Source organism: Tamandua tetradactyla, chromosome 16, assembly GCF_023851605.1.
Source record: "Tamandua tetradactyla isolate mTamTet1 chromosome 16, mTamTet1.pri, whole genome shotgun sequence".
In the NCBI taxonomy this organism is placed as follows: Eukaryota; Metazoa; Chordata; class Mammalia; order Pilosa; family Myrmecophagidae; genus Tamandua; species Tamandua tetradactyla.
Window position 1 is genome coordinate 72,729,192 of NC_135342.1, and position 18,550 is coordinate 72,747,741.

Below are 18,550 nucleotides of genomic sequence, written 5' to 3' on the forward strand. Positions count from 1 at the left end.
CCGGAAAATGGGCTATTTCATAAAAGTGATGTTTATAGATGTCTGAAGTGTTTCCATTTCAGCTTCCAAACTATTTTTTAACCCTCTTTTAATGGGAATTTTCCTATAATGTACCATGAATGTCTGTGTTCCTGACAGAAGTTAAGGTATGATTTTAAAGGCTAATATTTATTGCTTACTATGTCCCTGGCACTAGGCTTATGTGCTTTATTTTCTATGTCCCTGGCACCAGACTTATGTGCTTTACTTTCATTAATTTTAACAGCAACTCTGTGAGGTAGAGTATCATGGTCCCCATTTTACAGATGAGGAAACCGAGGCTTACAGAGGTTAAGTAACTTATTCAATGTTGCACAAGTAGAAGTGGTAGAATTGTTCCCAGGCCTCCCCAAGTGCTTAAGAAACTAGCAATGCTATTGGAGAACATTTTGGTTACTAAATGAACCAAGTAACTATTAACTATCAAAATAGGACCTTCTGGAGTCTACACATTTATTTCAGAAATACGCCATTCGTCTGAATATTCCTTGTGTTTTTTTAGGAATTAGTACCCAAACTGGCAGAACATATTTTTAAATATTTATGAAAACGCCTTCATTCAGCAGATATACCTTGAGACCTAGTATGTTGATGTGAATACCTACTATGTTGCATGCTAATGCCATGTCAGGACCCCAGAGGCAAAGAAATGTGAGGCGTGCAGCTGCCTTCACGGAGGGAACCCTTGAAAGATAAACCTACTGGGGAAATATGTGAAAACCACCCGATTCACAAATCAAGACAAACCTTGAGAATGTGATGAAATTTGAACCCAGCCTCTGAGTAAATGGACCTCCTCAACCTTATCCACTCTCAGTAGATGAGACTGATGCATAGAGACCAAGGGATGCAGGTGTCATTAGATGCTTCTTAGGTTCCAAAGAGGCCAATGGAAAAAAATGGTCAAGGTGTGCCTAAGACATGTTCAAGTCATCTTGCTTGGAAAAGAAGCTGTGGCCTAACACTAATGGGCCTCAGGCCAGACCATGGAGTTTGGCTTATATAACCTGGGTCTTTCTTAGATGGTGGTTTATTGAAAATAGAAAGCATGTTAGAACCACACTTCATAGAAAAAAATGAATATTCAATGGGATGTGTTTCCTCATGTGATTAGTAAATGGGTAGTAAATGCAATTTTTGCAAGTAATTCTAGAAAAAATGGAATGGTTTGGAGCATTGTTAGCATCATTGGAACCAAGTATATGGTTTTCCAAGGTGATGACTTTGGTATATTTTTGATAACTTTGTTTTGAAAACAATATATTAAGAGAAAACATCTAATAATTTCTCTCACTGAGAGGAAACACTGATTTTAAAACAAAGACTCCAGTAATCCCATATCTTGCGCCATTCCCTTTACCTCTCTTCTTCAAGTCACCCTTTGCCAGCTGGATATAATATTATCCCTTGATGGTTCACATTCCCTATGATAAGTGCTTGTTCTAGTTTGCCAGAATGCAATTTACCAGAAACAGAATGATTTTTAAAGGGGGAATTTAATAAGTTGCTAGTTTACAGTTCTAAGGCCAAGAAAATGTTCCAATTAAAACAAGCCTATAGAAATGGCCAATCAAAGGCATCCAGGAAAAGATACCTTGGTTCAAGAAGGCCAGTGAAGTTCAGGGTCTCTCTCTCAAGTGAGAAGGCACATGGTGAACACAGTCAGGGCTTTTCTCTCAGCTGGAAGAGCACATGGTGAACACGACATCATCTGCTAGCTTTCTCTCCTGGCTTCTGGATTCATGAAGCTCTCTGGGAGGCATTTTCCTTCTTCATCTCCAAAGGTCGCTGGCTCGTGGACTCTCTGGTTCGTGGTGCTAGAGCATTCTCTGCTCTCTCCAAATCTCTTTCATTCTCCAAAATGTTTCCTCTTTTATAAGTCTCCAGAAACTTATCAAGACCCACCCAAATGGGTAGAGACATGTCGTCACCTAATCCAGTTTAACAACCACTCTTGATTAAATCACATCTCCAGGGAGATGATCTGATTACAGTTTTAAGCATATAGTATTGAATAGGGATTATTCTAGCTTTTGAAATGGGATTTTTGATTAAAACGTGGCTTTTCTAGGGTACATACATCCTTTCAAACCAGCATAGTGCTGTTTATGGGGCAGTGCTGGTTGAAGTGTGTGTGATGATCGAGGTGTGATGGCTGGTTGCTTTGAGACCTTTCAATTTAGATTTTCTTTGTCTTTCTCTCTTTCTCATTGATTGGCTGATGGCCATTGTATCTGGTTGATTTCCGTGTGTCCTCTGATCACACCCTCTTTCTAGTATATTTTTTACCCCCATTCAGTGCTCGAATATCTAGTGACCGAAGCTGTCAGTATGTGTTTTTGAAGAAGGAGTCAACTGGCACTGAGAGGGAATAAAATGGCTATTTTTTTTTAAATTGTGAATAATGACATATACAAAGAAGCAATAAATTTCAAAACACACTGCAACAATTTGTTGTAGAACAGATTTCAGAGTTTGGTATGGGTTACATTTCCACAATTTTAGGTTTTTACTTCTAACTTCCCCAAGACACTGTAGATTTAAAGAAATATCAAGATAATGATTCAGCAGTCATACTCATTTGTTAAACTTTACCTTCTCCATATAATTCCACCATCTCCTTTGATCTTTCTTCCAGTCTTTAGGGTTATTTGGGCTATGCCCATTCTTATTTTTTTCTCATGTTGGAAGGAACTTTCAATAATATGGGATAGGGGGATGGAGCTAGTTGATATTCTAGAGAGGCTGGCCCCTCTGGGTTTCAGAGCTTATCTGGCCTAGGAACCCATCTGGAGGTGTTAGGTTTCTGGAAAGTAATCATAGTGCATGGAATTTTTGTAGAATCTCAGATAAAACCCTAGATGTTCTTTAAGATTGGCAGGAATGGTTTTGGTTGAGGTTTGGCAAACTATGATAGGTGGGAATGTCTAGCTGAAGCTTGCATAAGAGTAGCCTCCAGAGTAGCCTCTCGACTCTATTTGAACTCAATCAGCCACTGATACCTTATTTGTTACACTTCTTTTCTCCCTTTTGGTCAGGATGACATTGTTGATCCCATGGTGCCAGGGGCAGGCTCATCCCTGGGAGTCATGTCCCACGATGCCAAGGAGACTTTCACCTCTGAATATCATATTCCACGTAGCGGGGAGGGTAATGATTTCACTTGCAGAGTTGGGCTAAGAGAGAGAGAGGCCACATCTGAGCAACAAAGGAGGTTCTCTGGAAGTAACTCTTCGGCATAACTACAGGTAGGCTAAGCTTCTCTACTACATAAATAAACTTCATAAGGGCAAGCCTCAAGATCAAAGTTGTTGGCCTATTGACTTGAGAGTCTCTAATCTTTGAAACAGTATCTGGGGTTTCCTCACTCCATATTTTCTCTCCCACCCCTTAAGAGACTTTGCCAATACATTAAAAAAAAATTATCCATTATTTAATTAGGTTCTTTGCAAGTTTAGAACACCAATTGGTGAGAACAAACTCCATTTTTGAGAGAGAACATTGAACGCAGGTGGCCATGGAGTTGAGGAACATCTTTAATTTTTGGCATAAGTTGTAGGGTCACACTTTTCTGAGCAACCTTACACTGCCCTGTAAGCTCATATCTCTGTTTCTCTGTGTCCAAGATCTCACCTTCCTGGTGCCTGAGCTTATGCAGCTGCTTCTTCTTGAAGTGAGCATCAGTTAGATGTTTTGGGATTTTCACACCACTTATGTCAATTTTGGTGGGGGTGGCAATGCCAAACTTCTTGTGTGTCCTACACAGAGGAACTTGATTGAGAACCAGGTGTCCAGTCCCAAGTAGCAAACCAGCTGCTTTAGGAAAACCACTCTCTTGCCCCTGTGGTGGCCAGCGAGGATGATTGGCATGGTTCCAGGAGCGATGCTAGATTGCAGCTTTCTCACAAGCTGACTGAAGGATTTTTTTTGCCATGGCTCAACAGCCTCTGAGGCACATCTTCAGTAGGATAATATCTAGGCATTTTGTGAAGCTTAACACTCTGATACTTCCATTTACGTCACCACCACCAAGTTTTATGACAGCAGGAAGAACCTTTTCCTTCTTTTCATTTTCAGTCCTGCATTTAGCTGCTGAATACTTCCTCTTGTACGTGGCCTTTCTGGAACACGTTGCAGATCAGGAATATCTGCCAATTTCTCTGCTGAGGACCAGGTTTTGACTGTAGTGAGGCTCCCCTTCTTGGGCTTTTGGTCTTGAGGCTCCCTTTGTTAACCTTGCCATTGGCATCAGCTTGCTTGCCTTCAGGCTTCTTCTCATCCTCCTCATCCACCATCTTGCAAGACGGGAAAGAGAACTCCCAATACATTCTTGATTATCTGCTGAACATACTCTGGGATGTATCTGGGCATTTCATTAAGCTATACAGAATTACAAGCCCTCATTCCCATTCTGGGCTCCCTGAGTTTGGGTTGTTTAAATGATCTATCCAGACAAGTTGAGTTAGATTGTATGCCACAGAAAATTTAGGCTCTGGCCAAAATAGTCCTTTCTTCCTTTGGTCTCTTAGAGTAGGTGAAATTCTAAAATACAGACAGTGTCTTCCTTATCCCTTTACTCTGAATTACCTTAATCCCAACCTGATTAGCTTTGCTCTCATCTCTAACTGAAGCCTGATCTCCTCTGCAATTTCTTTAACTGTCTTTGGGTGTGGCATTGCTGACCTTCAGAACTGTAGAACTCCTACTCTGAGTCTTAGGTGTCACCCAGGTGAAGGGCTATCTTTTGAATCAAGATTTATAAACTCTGCAACTACTATTTTAACTGCCAAAGAAGCCACTATTTGTTATTATTTTCCCTACATAGTCTGTTTCCTCCAAATTGGCTTTTTCCTGGTTTACAGCCTCAGTCTTCCACATTAGAAGCTTTCCTAGGATTCTGGTATTCTTTGGTTGTCTGCTCACTATGAGACAAAAGAGCTATTTGGAAACATCAGTTTTGTGGGTAGGGCTTATTATTTGAGCTGACTCCAGGGTGCTCTGTGTGGGTCATTGGGAGACCAGGTAAGACCAGGTAAGATTACTGGTCTTTCCTCTTGGGCTGGTCAGGTTTCCCAGGTAAGAGACTTTCAGTCTCCTGCAGGGAGCCTCACGCTTGGCAGTCAGCAAGTTGGAAGCCAAACAGGTCGTAGGAGCAGAAGCTCCGCATTCAGGTGTGGTAGCTCCACCCACCACGGTGTTCCCCAGCCGAAGTCCTTCAGGATAGAGCGTCCATATCCAGGCGGCTGTCTATGGAGTGGTTCTGCAGCGGGTCATGTTGGCAACCATGATGGCGGCTGACTGCAGCCACCCCGCACCTGTCCACAACTCAGAGGATAGAGTGGGGGCCTGGCTTGTTTGCAGCTGGCTATAGTGCTTGCTGCTTGCTTAAAAAGTGCCAGGCAGTGGCCCTGAGTTCCTCTCCTGTACCCTAGCCCACTGGGGATGGGGAACTGGCACAAACACCTTGCTGACATTCTCCTACTACTTTTTCTGTGGTAATAAAATCTTGGGCTCTGAGAAAAAAAATTGCTTCTCTGCATAGAGATAATTGAGTTTTGCTTTAATGGTGACATCTAGCCAAGTGTGGTTGTTATTAGGCACACTTTGTCAGAAGGAAGGGAGGGAGGGTGGGCAGGCAAGAGGGAAAGGAAAGAGGGAAGGAGAGAAAGGAAGGCAGTAAAAGAAAAGCCAGGCCAGTGCTTTCTTTTGGATCTCATTTTGAATTCTGCTTTTTTCCACCTTTGCTGTTCACAGTGGTTTAAACTTCATTGACTTGATGGTGCGACAAGGAAATATTGACAACCCTCCCAAGACTCCACTGGTGCCGGGATTCGAGTGTTCTGGGATTGTTGAAGCTCTGGGGGACAGCGTGAAAGGATACGAGGTAAGTTTAGGCTTCCCCCTTAAAGAGCATCATTTATCTGGAGTCTATTGAGATAATATCAGATTCAGCAAAAAGTGTTGGAAATAATCTATGACATGTATTTGAATTTATTGACAATGTTTGCAACGATAGGACTTGTTCTCAGAACCACCTTGGTCACTCCTCACAACCGTCTGGTCAAGTGGGCAGGTCAAAACTTGCCATCCCCTTTGTTCACATTATGAAGCTAGCAGATTAGAGCATCTGGCCTTCGATGGACTCAGTGTGCATGCCTCCTGCCCCCACCCACAGCTCCCACTTGCTCCCATCACTTTAAACTCAAAGCTCAATTACAAGACAGAAAAGTCAGGGGAGAAATACCTTCTGTGTTTCTTAATTTGGTTCGTCGAAATATTTACTTAGCTGATACAAAGGGACTGTTTATAAATTATTATTTAAGGCATTGGGGAAGTGGCATTTTTGAAGGCAAAATATCTTTTTTTTTTTTTTTTTTTTTAAAGGAAAGACAGAGAGAAGGAAGGAAGGATAGAAGGAAGGAAGGAAGGAAGAAAGGGAAACATTTTTTGAACATTTTCTTGTTTTATTGTATTCTGTTTCTCCGTTTTTGTTACATGGGCTGGGGCCGGGAATCGAACCGAGGTCCTCCGGCATAGCAGGCAAGCACTTTGCCCGCTGAGCCACCGCGGCCCGCCAAGGCAAAATATCTTAAAGCCAAAGGGTAGAGGTACCTGAAGATGGGCACAGTTGGCCATGGATTGATGGCTTTTGGGATAGGGCAATGAGTACGTGGGGGGGGGGGGTATATATCATTCTGACTACTTTAGTACATGTTTAAAATTACCCATAATTAAAAAAAATTGAATCAGTGAAAAGATGTATGGCTCTTCCTATCATTATAATGCAAATCAGATAGAATATGGTCTATAAACACAGAAAGCTGTGAGCATATCAATCGCACAAAATTATGGTAGTTGGGAGCCACTGATGTAAACTGTGTAAACAGATGTAAATCAGATAAGTGTTCCAGCTCATAAGTAAGTGCTTCCCCAGGGAGGAATGAAGGGAGCTAAGCTAACCTTTGAGAACCTACCAGAATCAGAACCATTGAGCAAGTTCTTTTTCTTTTTTTTTTCAGCCTTGCCATAGCTCTGCAAGGTAAAAACTGTATGACCATTATTCAGATGAGGTTCAGAAGGATTTAATAATTCTCGGTGAGATTAGAAAGGTGGTAAATAGTAGTAGGACCTGGATTCAAATCATCAGAGCCATGTTCCTCTTCCTATAATCCCATGTTCTTTACCCCTGCCCTCAAGCCCCAGACGCTGCTAGTAAATGCAGGAAAGGAGAACTAAAGAAGAATCCTGCAAAATGCAACGGCCATTAGTTTTGGTGAAAAAAAAATGCAATGACAAAATGCCCTTGGAATTGAATTTGAGCCTTTGCCTCAGCCTCAGTGCAGGTGGGCCTCCGTGTACTCTGAAAGTATCAGCAGTCTTCCAATTCATTGTGATGGGCGTCTGGAAACCTCATCCCACTTATCAATCTTTTTGCCAGTGGCTCGCAGATAGTAAAGCAGAAAGATGTTGAGAAAGAAGAAAATAAGCTTTTCCTTTTCTTTCATGCGACTTTACATTTTCTATCCCCAGGTAAGCAATATAACCAGCAATATAACCAACAATATAACCATCTCTCCCTGAAAGTGCTGTATATAAGAAACATTGCCTGCTTCTTACTCCCCGACATGGTACTGAAGGAAAAGATTATACTGCTCACTCTATTAATCCTGAGCATTGAATAAATAACCCAATATTTTAGAATAAGAGTAGACAGGCATGATAGTGGATGTGGTTTAGAGGGAGAACCTAGTATGCTTGATGTTGTAATTTTCCCTTAAATATGATTTATATTCTGTTGGTTAGTACTGGCTTGCTTATTATCAAACCCATACTTCAAGCTCCCTTCTCCCCATTGCCTTTAGCTGCCCATGAAAGTCAAACAAGCCACTTACAGGTTTTCAGTCTGGTTGTGGTTTGGGAGAAAACCAGTACTAATAGTCCTTCTATAATTATAATTTTGATTTAAGATTTTCAGTCATTTTGGTCGTGAAATTCCACGTGGCAGCATGCTGAATAATTTTCTTGGTTTGATCGATTTCAAGAGAGGCCTGGAAAGTCATCGCCAGAGATGCCTAGTAAAGGAATAATTTGTGCTCATTTGTCCAGTACTAATTTCTTTTCCCTTGGCAGAATCAAATAATGAGGTGTATTGGATATTAAAAAGGGGGTGACTTCAATTTCCAGCCTTGAACAAGAAGAAACCCAGCAGGGAAATGTAAAAATAAAGCAAAGCACAAAACCCAGTTTATGTGGAGAGGCTCTCATTCACTGGAAACTTTGGGTCAATGACAGGCCAGACCCTGTCTCCCAGCCTTTTGGTTTTTGTCATTAGCATCTAACCAGCTCAGGATCCAAGGAGTCACCCATTTGTCTGAGGCAAAAACCCCCCTGTAAGCCACGAGGGCAGAGGCCAGGCGATTTTGTTTATTGGTATACATTAGTGCTTCACATTTGTTCAATGAAAGAACTAATCAATTAATTACTGAAGGAATGGATTGGGTGGGTGGATGCGTGAACATGATCTAGAGCATGGTCTGGAGAGACTGAGGTTTCAATTCCAGGTCTAAAATGTACTGTCTCCGTGGCCATGACCAAGTTATTGTATGTCTCTGAGCCTTTGTTTCCTCTTCTGCAAAAAATGAAGATAATGCATTTACTCAAGAAAAAAAAAGAAAAGAAAAGTGGGGTGAGGTAGACGCCTCCAGATTCTGAGGGACAGGCTGATCCAATGCCTTAGATACCTTTGTCATTTGGACAATGAAATTGAAACGATGGAGCCAAGTTGAATGAGAGACCCAGGAGCAGTCAGCCGTGCTGTGACCATCACTGTCAAGGTGGCTGAAATACTTTTTCATTAGTCTGTTGACACTTGAGGCCACCAGCTACACTGTGATATTGAGTCTGTATCTTTCACGATTCTGTGAAAAAAAAAGGATGTTAGTGTTAGACTTTATCTTCTTGTCCAAATTGCTGCCTCTAAGAATGCATTCCTAACATCCACACTCAGTCTTCAGCCCTTCCAGAGATTGGGACAGCTGCCTCCAGTGGGGTATCCTCCCCTTTCTTTCACATTACACAGCTATTCTTTTTGCTTTTTGAAATAAAGTGGCTCTGTATTTGGCTCTACTCATGAAATTGTGAGCTTCGTAAGGTCAGAAACCAATCTGTTAGTTTTAAGAGCTAATGTGTATAGTTCTTTCTCTATTTCTATGCACTGCCAAGTGTGATGCATGCATATTCTGTCATTCAGTTATTATAAAAACCCTTTACTGATACTGTCCCCATTTCAGAGCTGAGGAAGCAAGCAGAGGACTAAAGAGTTAAACTAATATTCCCAGACTTGGTAGGTTTCCCTGTTGTATGGCTTATATAGTTTTTATGGCTTCTTCATAGCACTTAACTCTGCTATGATGAATTAACTATTTGTGTCTGGAATCAGACTACCTTGGTTCAGAATCCTGGCTCTGCTACTCTCTAGCTAAATGGCTTTGGGCATGTGATTTAATTTCTTTGCCTCAGTTTACATGTCTGTAAAACCTCTGTTGTTCATCTGCAATATGGGCTATTACAGAATCCATTTCATCAGGTATTTGCATGTGAAACACTCTGGACAATGGCTACCATATAGTATGTGCCTATTAAATATTAGCTGTTGTTCCTTACAGCCGGTGGCTTTCTCCTGTTTCACTCAAGCCTGGTTAGTGTTGTTCTGTCTCCCCAACTTAGATTTACATGGACCTTCTGCTGTGAACCCAAATGCTAACTCCCCACACAAATATCATGAAAAACTAGGCCCGCAGCAAATTCCTATGAGGTGGCAGAAAGCAAAAGAGGGTAGATTTTACTTTTGACCTCACCCTAGCAGCTGCAAAGCTTTTGGCTAGTCTTTGCCCATTTCTGTGGCTCAGTTTTCTCATCTCTTAAACAGAGAGGTTGGATGAGTAAGATGACCTTCCAGCACTAACATTCCATGGTTGTATGATGTGATCCATATTGAGTATTTATCCTCCTGAAAAGGGGTAAAAATCAGCTTCTGTAGGCCCCAGGGAGATTTTTGTAGATAGGCTTTAGAGGAGCCACAAATGCCTTGACATTGGAGACAGGTAGAGGTGTATCTACCTGAGGGTTTTATTGCGGTTGAATAAAAAAAAATCCATAGTTTTTTATCAGATTGTTAAGGGCATAGAAATCACTCAAAAAAAGATTAAGAACCACATAGATATTTGGAAATAGAATTTCTACTTAGGAAATCAGAAATAAAATGCAACTTTTAATAGCAATCCCCCTCTCCCCACCTCTGGCATGATAGTCTGGGTTTCTTTATTCATTCAGTCAACCAATATGAAATGAGAACCTGCACTGTTCTAGGTACTGGGGATACAGTAATGAAGTATATGGTCAAAAAACCCTGCCTTCATGGAGCTTACATTCTAATTGGGTAGCTGGGAAGGAGCAGACAATAAAGACATTAACACGTGAATGACTAGGATAACTTCAGATCAGATACACCATGTGCTTTGAAGAAAATAGTATGATGTGATAGAGTGACTTGGAAGGGAAGGAGTGCTTCTTGAGACAGCTGGTCTCTTAGAGAATATGACATACGAGCCACATGCACATATATCCCTTAATCCTGGTGAGCTCTGTGATGAATGAGAACAAGCCCTGCTTTATAGATGCACTCCCTGAAGATTGAGCAATTTGCCTGAGGTCACACAGCTAAGAGGGGCAGAATCAGCGTTGCAGTCCAAATTAGGGCATCTCAGCTATTGACTTCACTGTTTCAACAGGCTACACGGCCACCTGGGCAGACTGTAATTTGACCTGGAGCCCGAAGACAATAGGCATGGTAACTCCCAGAATATTTGGTTCTCTCTGTGCCAAAATGTTAACTATAAGAAAACTCACCATGGCCTTGACGGATGCTGCCACCAGCTGGGTGGGTCAGCACCACCTTAGAATCCTCCTAAAATCAGCAAGATCACGTATTCAAGCTGAAGACTGGCCCCCTCCTGAGGAGACGAAAGCTCATTGATGCTCGTGTGTAATAGCAGCAGTTTTGTGTGGTGTATCCCATTGTTATGGGACCTTCTCCTGAAGAAAAAGAAGGACCTTCAAATCAGCATGGCTGATTGGTCAGGGTAGACTTCACCTTAGCAACATCTGGTCTTACCAGTGCTAAGAAGAAAAGGGGTCTGGCTAGAATTCTAGAAGGGAGGGCTCTGGAGACAGGCAGATCTGGAATGGAATCCTTAGGGTCTGCTCTTTACTGCAAAGTTGCTTCACCTCTCTTAGCCCCTATTTTCTCATCTGTAAAGAGGGCATAATAATTTTTTTGTTTTTTTTTCCTTCTAATATTTATATTTATTTTTGTTATTAGGAGGTATAGGCGTACCACCTAGAAAACTCAAGAGCATAAACTGAGAAATGATTAGGAGCAGAAAGAAAATGTAGTTGGCTTACCAGTCATCAAAGGAATACATGAAAATAATTTACTTTCCTATACACTATCAATAACTTATTCAAATGTAACGGGAAATCTCCTGGAGTTCTTATGGGAACGGTATAAGATAGTGTAAATAAAGGTAGCCTAGATTCAGGAATATATTGAATTCTTGGTAAACATCACACTCATTATTTATAATAATATCTCCTTTGCAGTCCCTATCCCCAAAAGAATTTCCTGGAGTTCTAACCAAGGCCTGACACTAATATCTCACAGGACTAATGGGGTCCTGTGAGACTCTTGGAAGTTCCTTCACAGTTAATGAGTGAACTTCTCCCCTACTCTTCTCCCAGCTCCGCCCATGGAGAGGTTGGTACAGGTTCAGTTACTCATAGCCATCCATCAGCCCATCACTTACTATGTCCCAAACAGTGGGTTATGCATGGGGAATCCATAAACCCATAAGACCCAGCCTCTGTTCCCTGAGAACTCACCATTCGGGGCGGGGGGGGGGGGGGGAGCCAAACATGTAGAAAGGCAACCCTAATGTAATGGGATTCTCACAATGAGGAAGGATTGTATAACGAGTTGGATAGACTTTGGTTCAAGAAATGGCTTCACCGTTTATGACTGTGTGGACTTGGGCAAGTTACTGAACTACTCTGAGCTTCAGTTTCTAGTCTTTGAAATGGGGGCAAATAATAAAAGCTTCCACATAGGGAAGTTGTGAGTATTAAATGAGGTTCTTGGGAGAAGGGAGTGGTGGTGAAGATGGAAGGACAGGAAATAGAGCTGACAACAGTTCATGAAACCACTTGACATATGAAACTTAAGTAGCAGTTTATATATGTATCTTTACTGCAGATGTATAACAAATGTCACTTATTCATGAAAATACAGGAGGAAAGAGTGTGAAACACAAGAGAATTTGGATAAAGGTAATTGGTATCTGAGTTATGAGAAACGGTGTTTTGTAGCATGGAAAACAACCAGTCATGTAATCCCTCTATGAACCTTGGTCATGAGCCAGCCTCCACTAATCCTGTGTTTCCTCATGCCCAGATTGGGGACCGTGTTATGGCATTTGTCAATTACAACGCCTGGGCAGAAGTGGTCTGCACACCTGTGGAGTTTGTCTACAAGATCCCAGATGACATGAGCTTCTCTGAGGCTGCTGCATTCCCCATGAACTTCGTCACAGCCTACATGATGCTCTTTGAAGTTGCCAACCTCCGGGAAGGGATGTCTGTGCTTGTGCACTCAGCTGGTGGAGGAGTGGTAAGTTGGCTGTACGTGGCTTCTCTTCCTGCAGTCATGATGGTGGTAGAGGAGTGACACCCAATTGACAATGACATTCTTATGTGAGCTGCATCCATGAGTAGGGATGATCTCTCATGTTTCTGGTGTATCTCACAGAGAGGACTGCATTGGGACAGGGTGTGCCTCAGAGATGGTTGCTCTGGAGTTTGGGAAGGTCTTTAGGATGGTATGTGAGGACTCAGTGGGTCTCAAAAATGGTTTCTGTGGAAGAGCATTCTCAGTCTTGGTATCACGAAGGACTGTTGTGTCACTTATTGTGAGATGCTTCACAAGTCATGCACTACTAATAAGCCAAAGTAGTGGATGATTTACTTTTTCAATAAATTGCAGTGGGTTCAAGACTGTATTTATATTTAGGACACCCTTGTTCCTTTGTGTGCTGATCTATTTTCTTGAGTGGAAGAGAGGTGGACAGAGATTGTACTAGCATGTTGGAAATTACACTTAAACCTAAGTATACCCATGAGAGTGGTTGCACCAGTGAATGTCATCCCTCAGGAGTGGCTTTGCTGGGTGGTGGTGCTGAAAATGAGTAAATAAAAATTGCTGTTCTGCTGTTCAGAGATGGCAGGAACTGCATCCACAGCGTGGTTTTGTCTCAGTGCCAATACTTCAGTATGTATTGCATGCCTGACTCATGGAAAAACTATGTGCCAGTCATGGTCTATAGGGCTTTCAAAGAGTGCGAAAGATTATTCATTAATTTAACAAGTATTTATTGAATGTAGACCATGTCCTGGACCCTTGGAATTAGACTTAATAAGAGAAAGTCCTGACACACTGTCTAGCGGGATTTGAGAAGTTCTCAGAATCAGTGATTCCATGGTTTTGAAGACCTGAAAGATGAACTCTTATGATTGTGTCTATCTCAAAGACATATTGCTGGAAGTTTTGCTAACATTGACTTTTTTTTTATCTTAGGTTTTGTAAACTCTTTATAGTGTAGAGAACATTTCTGTTTTTCCTTCCTGAGAAGACAAGCTCACATACAAAGACACGAAGGCAAGAGCAGGAAACTTCAGGCATGCCTTAAGAGAAATATCTTCAATCACTTTAGCAAATTTGCTGATGTCTTTGACCATGAATAAAGATATAATAAAAGCTAAACCTCCCTTGGGGAAAAATGGATTTCAGTTACAGTGAATCTGCTATCAGTAATAAGCCGTTTAGAACGCTGACATTCACGTGCTTAGCATACAGAGCATTAGAGATTTATTTTCATATCATCAGCACAGTGCCAGTCTTTGCAATAGTACTGGACTCAGTTCTGCCCAGAGGTCATATTTGAACATCAGCACTGATGATGATTTGTTTCATGTTTTCTTTTCCCACTTGAGTTTGTACCTGGAACAAAGAGGGATGTATCAAGGGTTTAGTTTAGACTTAGAAATGCATATACTACAACAAGAAGAGGTGAAATGTGAAACAGGTGAAGAACTGGGACAAAAGGACATCGGAGGGAGGAAAATAAGCTGATGTACATAATGCATGCTATGAGGTCCTAAAGCTTTGCTAGAGGTGGATAACAGTTTTGACCCTTAACTTGCTAGTACTGCATGCAACTAGCGGAAAATGATCAGCCATACGGGTTAGTGTTCATTTGTTGGAAACAATCTAGTTTTGGGAAAACACATAACTAGAGCTAGTTTTTGAGACCAGAGAAATGTTTTTCTACTGTTTCTCATAAGAAATGTATGCTGAAATGTAATCAACATCATTAGAAACTCTTAGAATAAATACAACTATTTCCATGAAACTTCTTATGGTGCCCCTAATATAGTCTAATAGCATCAAAGTAAAGCAAAATATAGTGAAAGCAAATATCCTGGTGCTAAAAAGATAATGTCTGGCTTAATCTAGGGACGTGGTTTAAAGAAGTGGTCAGACTGCCCATCTCTCAGGTGAGCCATCTCCCTGAATCTTGTTTCTCCCAGCAAGGAAGTGATAAGTGTTGTGCAGAACTGAGTTCAAGATTATCCTTACAGAGAAGGTTTGTGTCCAGGCACATATCCACATATGTGAATGCTTAACCAAGCTGGGAAAGGGGTGATATTGTCTTATAAAAGCTGAGGAGGCCTAAAGTAAACCTAGACTATGACACTACCCCACAGAGGCAAGCTTAGTGGGTCCCCCCAAGGCAGAACCACATTACCTCAAGAAGTTCCCCCAAGAAGACCACTGGCTACCACTCTCAGAGTGATGCAGTCCCTAATGGAAATGTTTATCTGTGCTATCTGTAACACCCTGGGGGAGAACAGAGGTGGTTCCTATCACTGTTGGACAAATGTGATCAGTACAGCCCCTGATTACACAGCTGCTGTGGTCAGCAGAATGATGGCCCTCAAAGATGTCCACATCCTCATCCCTGGCACCTGTAAGTATGCTCCTCACATGTCAAAAGGTGTCTTGTATGGTTACATTAAGGACCTTGAAATGGTGAGATTATTCTGGATTATCCAGGTGGATCCAATGTAGTCACAAGGTTCCTTTAAGATGGAAGAGGGAGGCATAAGAATGAGAGAGAGAGAGAGAGATGACGATGCTACACTGCTGGCTTTAAAGCTGGAGGAAGGGGCCATGACCCAAGGAATGTAGGAGATTTCTAGAAGCTGGGAAAGGAGAGGAAACATTCTTCCGTAGAGTCTCCAGAAGAAACCCAGCTCTACCAGTGCCTTGATTTTAGCCCAGTGAAACCCATTTTGGATTTCTGACCTCAAGAACTGAAAGATAATAAATCTGGGTTGTATTAAGTGACTAAATTTGTGGTAATTTTTTACAATAGCAATAGAAAACTAATGCAGTTGTTTTCCTTGACCTGCCTCCCTCTCTCGTCTTTTACCATGAAAAGTCCACAGAAGCCTGAAGAAAACATGGGCAGCAAATGGTAGAACTAGGATTTGGATACTAATCTATCTGATTACAAAACTTATCTCTTTCTACCTGACAAACCAGAATGTTGTGAGAGGCCCCATTATTCATTCCTTCATTTATTCATTCATTTAACAATATTTGTTCAATCCAGTGTTATGTGTAGACATTCTAAAGAGTGAAAACAACATGGCCCCATTACACATTTCCTAACTTGATGTTGATGAGATGCAAAAGATTAAAGCTAATTAAGATTAAGATTTCTTAATGGGGTTTATGTACAGTGTGTAGTTCTAATGGCACCAAGACTTCTGTCTGATTATCGTCAAAAGATGGGGGATTTGCAGCCAGCCAGCCTTAGGTATTATTTTTAAGGAAACTTCAAAATAGCATAGAAAAAAAAAAATCAATTCAAAGCAGGATATTCTTTCATTGCCCGAGTGACTGCACTGCTCTCTCACATCTTTAAAGATGTTGCTTCCTCCAACAATTGTGCAGCCGGATGGTCTAAATGGGTAAGGAGCCTAATCAAATTTTTAGAACCAGGTGGAAAATCTCCTCACAGTCCCTTAAGGAAGAAAAGTAACAAATAAGCGGCGAGAGTGAGACTCATGTCGGGGACCTCAGGACAAGGGTTTCACTGCCAGTGCTGTTTACCAAGCCTTGTTGAGGAAGCCACTAAGACTTTGAGCAGCTAGACTTGGGAATGTGTTCAATTTTTGGAGAGTGACATTACTGTTGCTAGGCTGTTATTTGCATATATGTCTGGCATTTGGAGTTTTCCAGTTTGCAGAGTCTTTTCCCTTTATCATCTCACTTGAGCAGAGAATTATGTAAATACTGAGCATCATTCCCATTTCACCCAAGTGGAAACTGATGCTTAGAGAAGTTGGAATGGTTGTGAATGTAAGCAACAGAATCTGCCCAGGCTTCTTGACCTTGTGTTCCATGCACTTGCTGCTCCACCACCCAGCTGTTACCATTGAGCAGATGAGTCCTGCCTTTCTTACAGACCTCTTCAAAATCTATCCCTGGAAAGATAAGGCAAGATCAACATCTTCTCCATGCATCCTCCACTCTAGCCACATTTAACTTCTCACCGTTCTCAGTACATCCCGAGCTCTTTGGACCTCTGTGCCTGCTCACATACTGTTTCTTCTTTCTGAAATGGTCTTCTCTCATAATTCAAAAGTCCCCTTGAGAAGCCATCCTGTCCTCCCTTGTCTGGCACACTTGGTCCTTTGACAGAAGCTGTAGTAGAATTCTGAAGGTGGTGTGGTATCATCATGTGGTCATGGGTTCATCCTCTGAGCAACAATTCATGGGCAGGGCTCTTTATCCTTTATCTGCTGAAAGCAGGGCAATGGGGTCGAAAGATGGGCAGGCCTGAATTCAGCTTTCAGTTCTACTGTTTAATAGCTGGGTGATCTGGGGAAAGTAAACTTCACTTCTGTCAAATGGAAACACTAATGTCTACCTCCTGTGAAGATTAAGTGAGATAGTAAAAGGCTTATGAATAGTAAGAACAGATAGACACATACATGCATAGATGGCAGAGATATACATAGAACATAGAAACATCCACAGATAGCTAAACAGATGTGTGTGAGAGAGATTCCTTTATCTTCATAGTGTTAGACATGTAATAGGTGTTGAGTTAATCACTTTTAATTACTTCTGGCCAAATATTTGATGAAAAAGAAACTACTTCCATATAGTTACTATACTCCTGATATGATGTGTGAGAAAGGGACTTCACCTCTGTGGCAGTCTTCCAAAGCCCATAAACCCAGTTTAATCATGATAAAAACATCATACGAACTCTAACTAAGGGACAAATACCTGACCAGTATTCCTCAAAATTGTCAGGGTCATGAAAAATACAAAAGACTGAGAAACTGTAACAGACCAGAGGAGACTGAGGCGATGTGACAACTAAGTACTCTCTGGTATCCTGGGGCAGCAAAAGAACATTAATGAAAAACTGATGAAATAAGAATAAAGCATGCATTTAGTTAATAGAATGGTACCAATGTTAATTCCTTAGTTTTGAGAATTGTACTATGGTAAGATAAGGTGCTAACACTAAAGGAATCTAGGTGAAATGCATACATGAAGTCTCTGTCTCACCTTTCAAATTTTTCTGAAAATCTAAAATTATTCCAAAATAAAGAATTGAGAGATGAGGTGGTAGGAGGGAGGAAAGGAAGAAGAGAGAGGGAGAAAGAGAGAGGGAAAGAGGGAGGGAAGAAGGAAGAGAGAAAGAGAGAGAAAGAAGATTGCTTCAACCACAGGATTTTCCTAAGGGAAGTGCATTTTAGAATTCTCTCTCTTACATGTGAGCATGTTTCTCCATGGGACCTCCTTAGTTTCCCCTACCAAGAGGGCATTTTTGAGATAACCTGAAGACAGTTGGTTCTTTCTCTATTCTGGCTCAAATTGCAAATCACAGGTAGAGTTGGATATAGCCTTCTGAGTCTCCACAGGGCATGGAGAAGGCTCTCTCCACAGGCATCCAACTAAGACATTTGGAGGAAGAGAGAGCAGGCTGAGAGCAGCTGCTCCAAGCCCAGCAGCCTGAGATGGACCACCGATCTTGGAAAGGAAAGCAGAATTTTCCTTTCAGACAGAGTGAAATGGCTACCACTCAATTACTGAGTGCTACTCATTATGTGTAGGGTATTTTCCACTGTCATTCAATTCACTTAAAAGGAGAGACTACAGGAGGAGGCTATGGGGCCAGAATCTGCAAAGAGGGCATCGTGAGGCTCTCCCACCTTAGATATATGGACCCATGTTTTCTTCCTGAATGACTGATTGACCATATATCATTTAACATGGAACTGCAAGAATCCTGCGTGCTGAAGGATTCGGATA

The 18,550-nt window shown here is 41.6% G+C and overlaps 1 protein-coding gene and 1 pseudogene across 9 annotated transcripts in view; one reads left to right on the forward strand and one right to left on the reverse strand.

Moving 5' to 3' along the window:
- Positions 1–18,550, forward strand: part of VAT1L (vesicle amine transport 1 like) — a 166,069-nt gene that overhangs the window by 23,477 nt on the left and 124,042 nt on the right. For all 9 annotated transcript variants that reach the window (XR_013163995.1, XM_077133662.1, XM_077133658.1 and 6 more), the window contains 2 exons: positions 5,794–5,923; positions 12,548–12,763. Coding sequence is in view for 8 of the 9 variants with exons in the window: in XM_077133662.1 (XP_076989777.1) it covers positions 5,794–5,923; positions 12,548–12,763 (346 nt within the window). In the remaining variant the exon portion in view is untranslated. The remainder of the gene's footprint in view (positions 1–5,793; positions 5,924–12,547; positions 12,764–18,550) is intronic.
- Positions 3,494–4,022, reverse strand: LOC143660378 (large ribosomal subunit protein eL6 pseudogene; annotated as a pseudogene).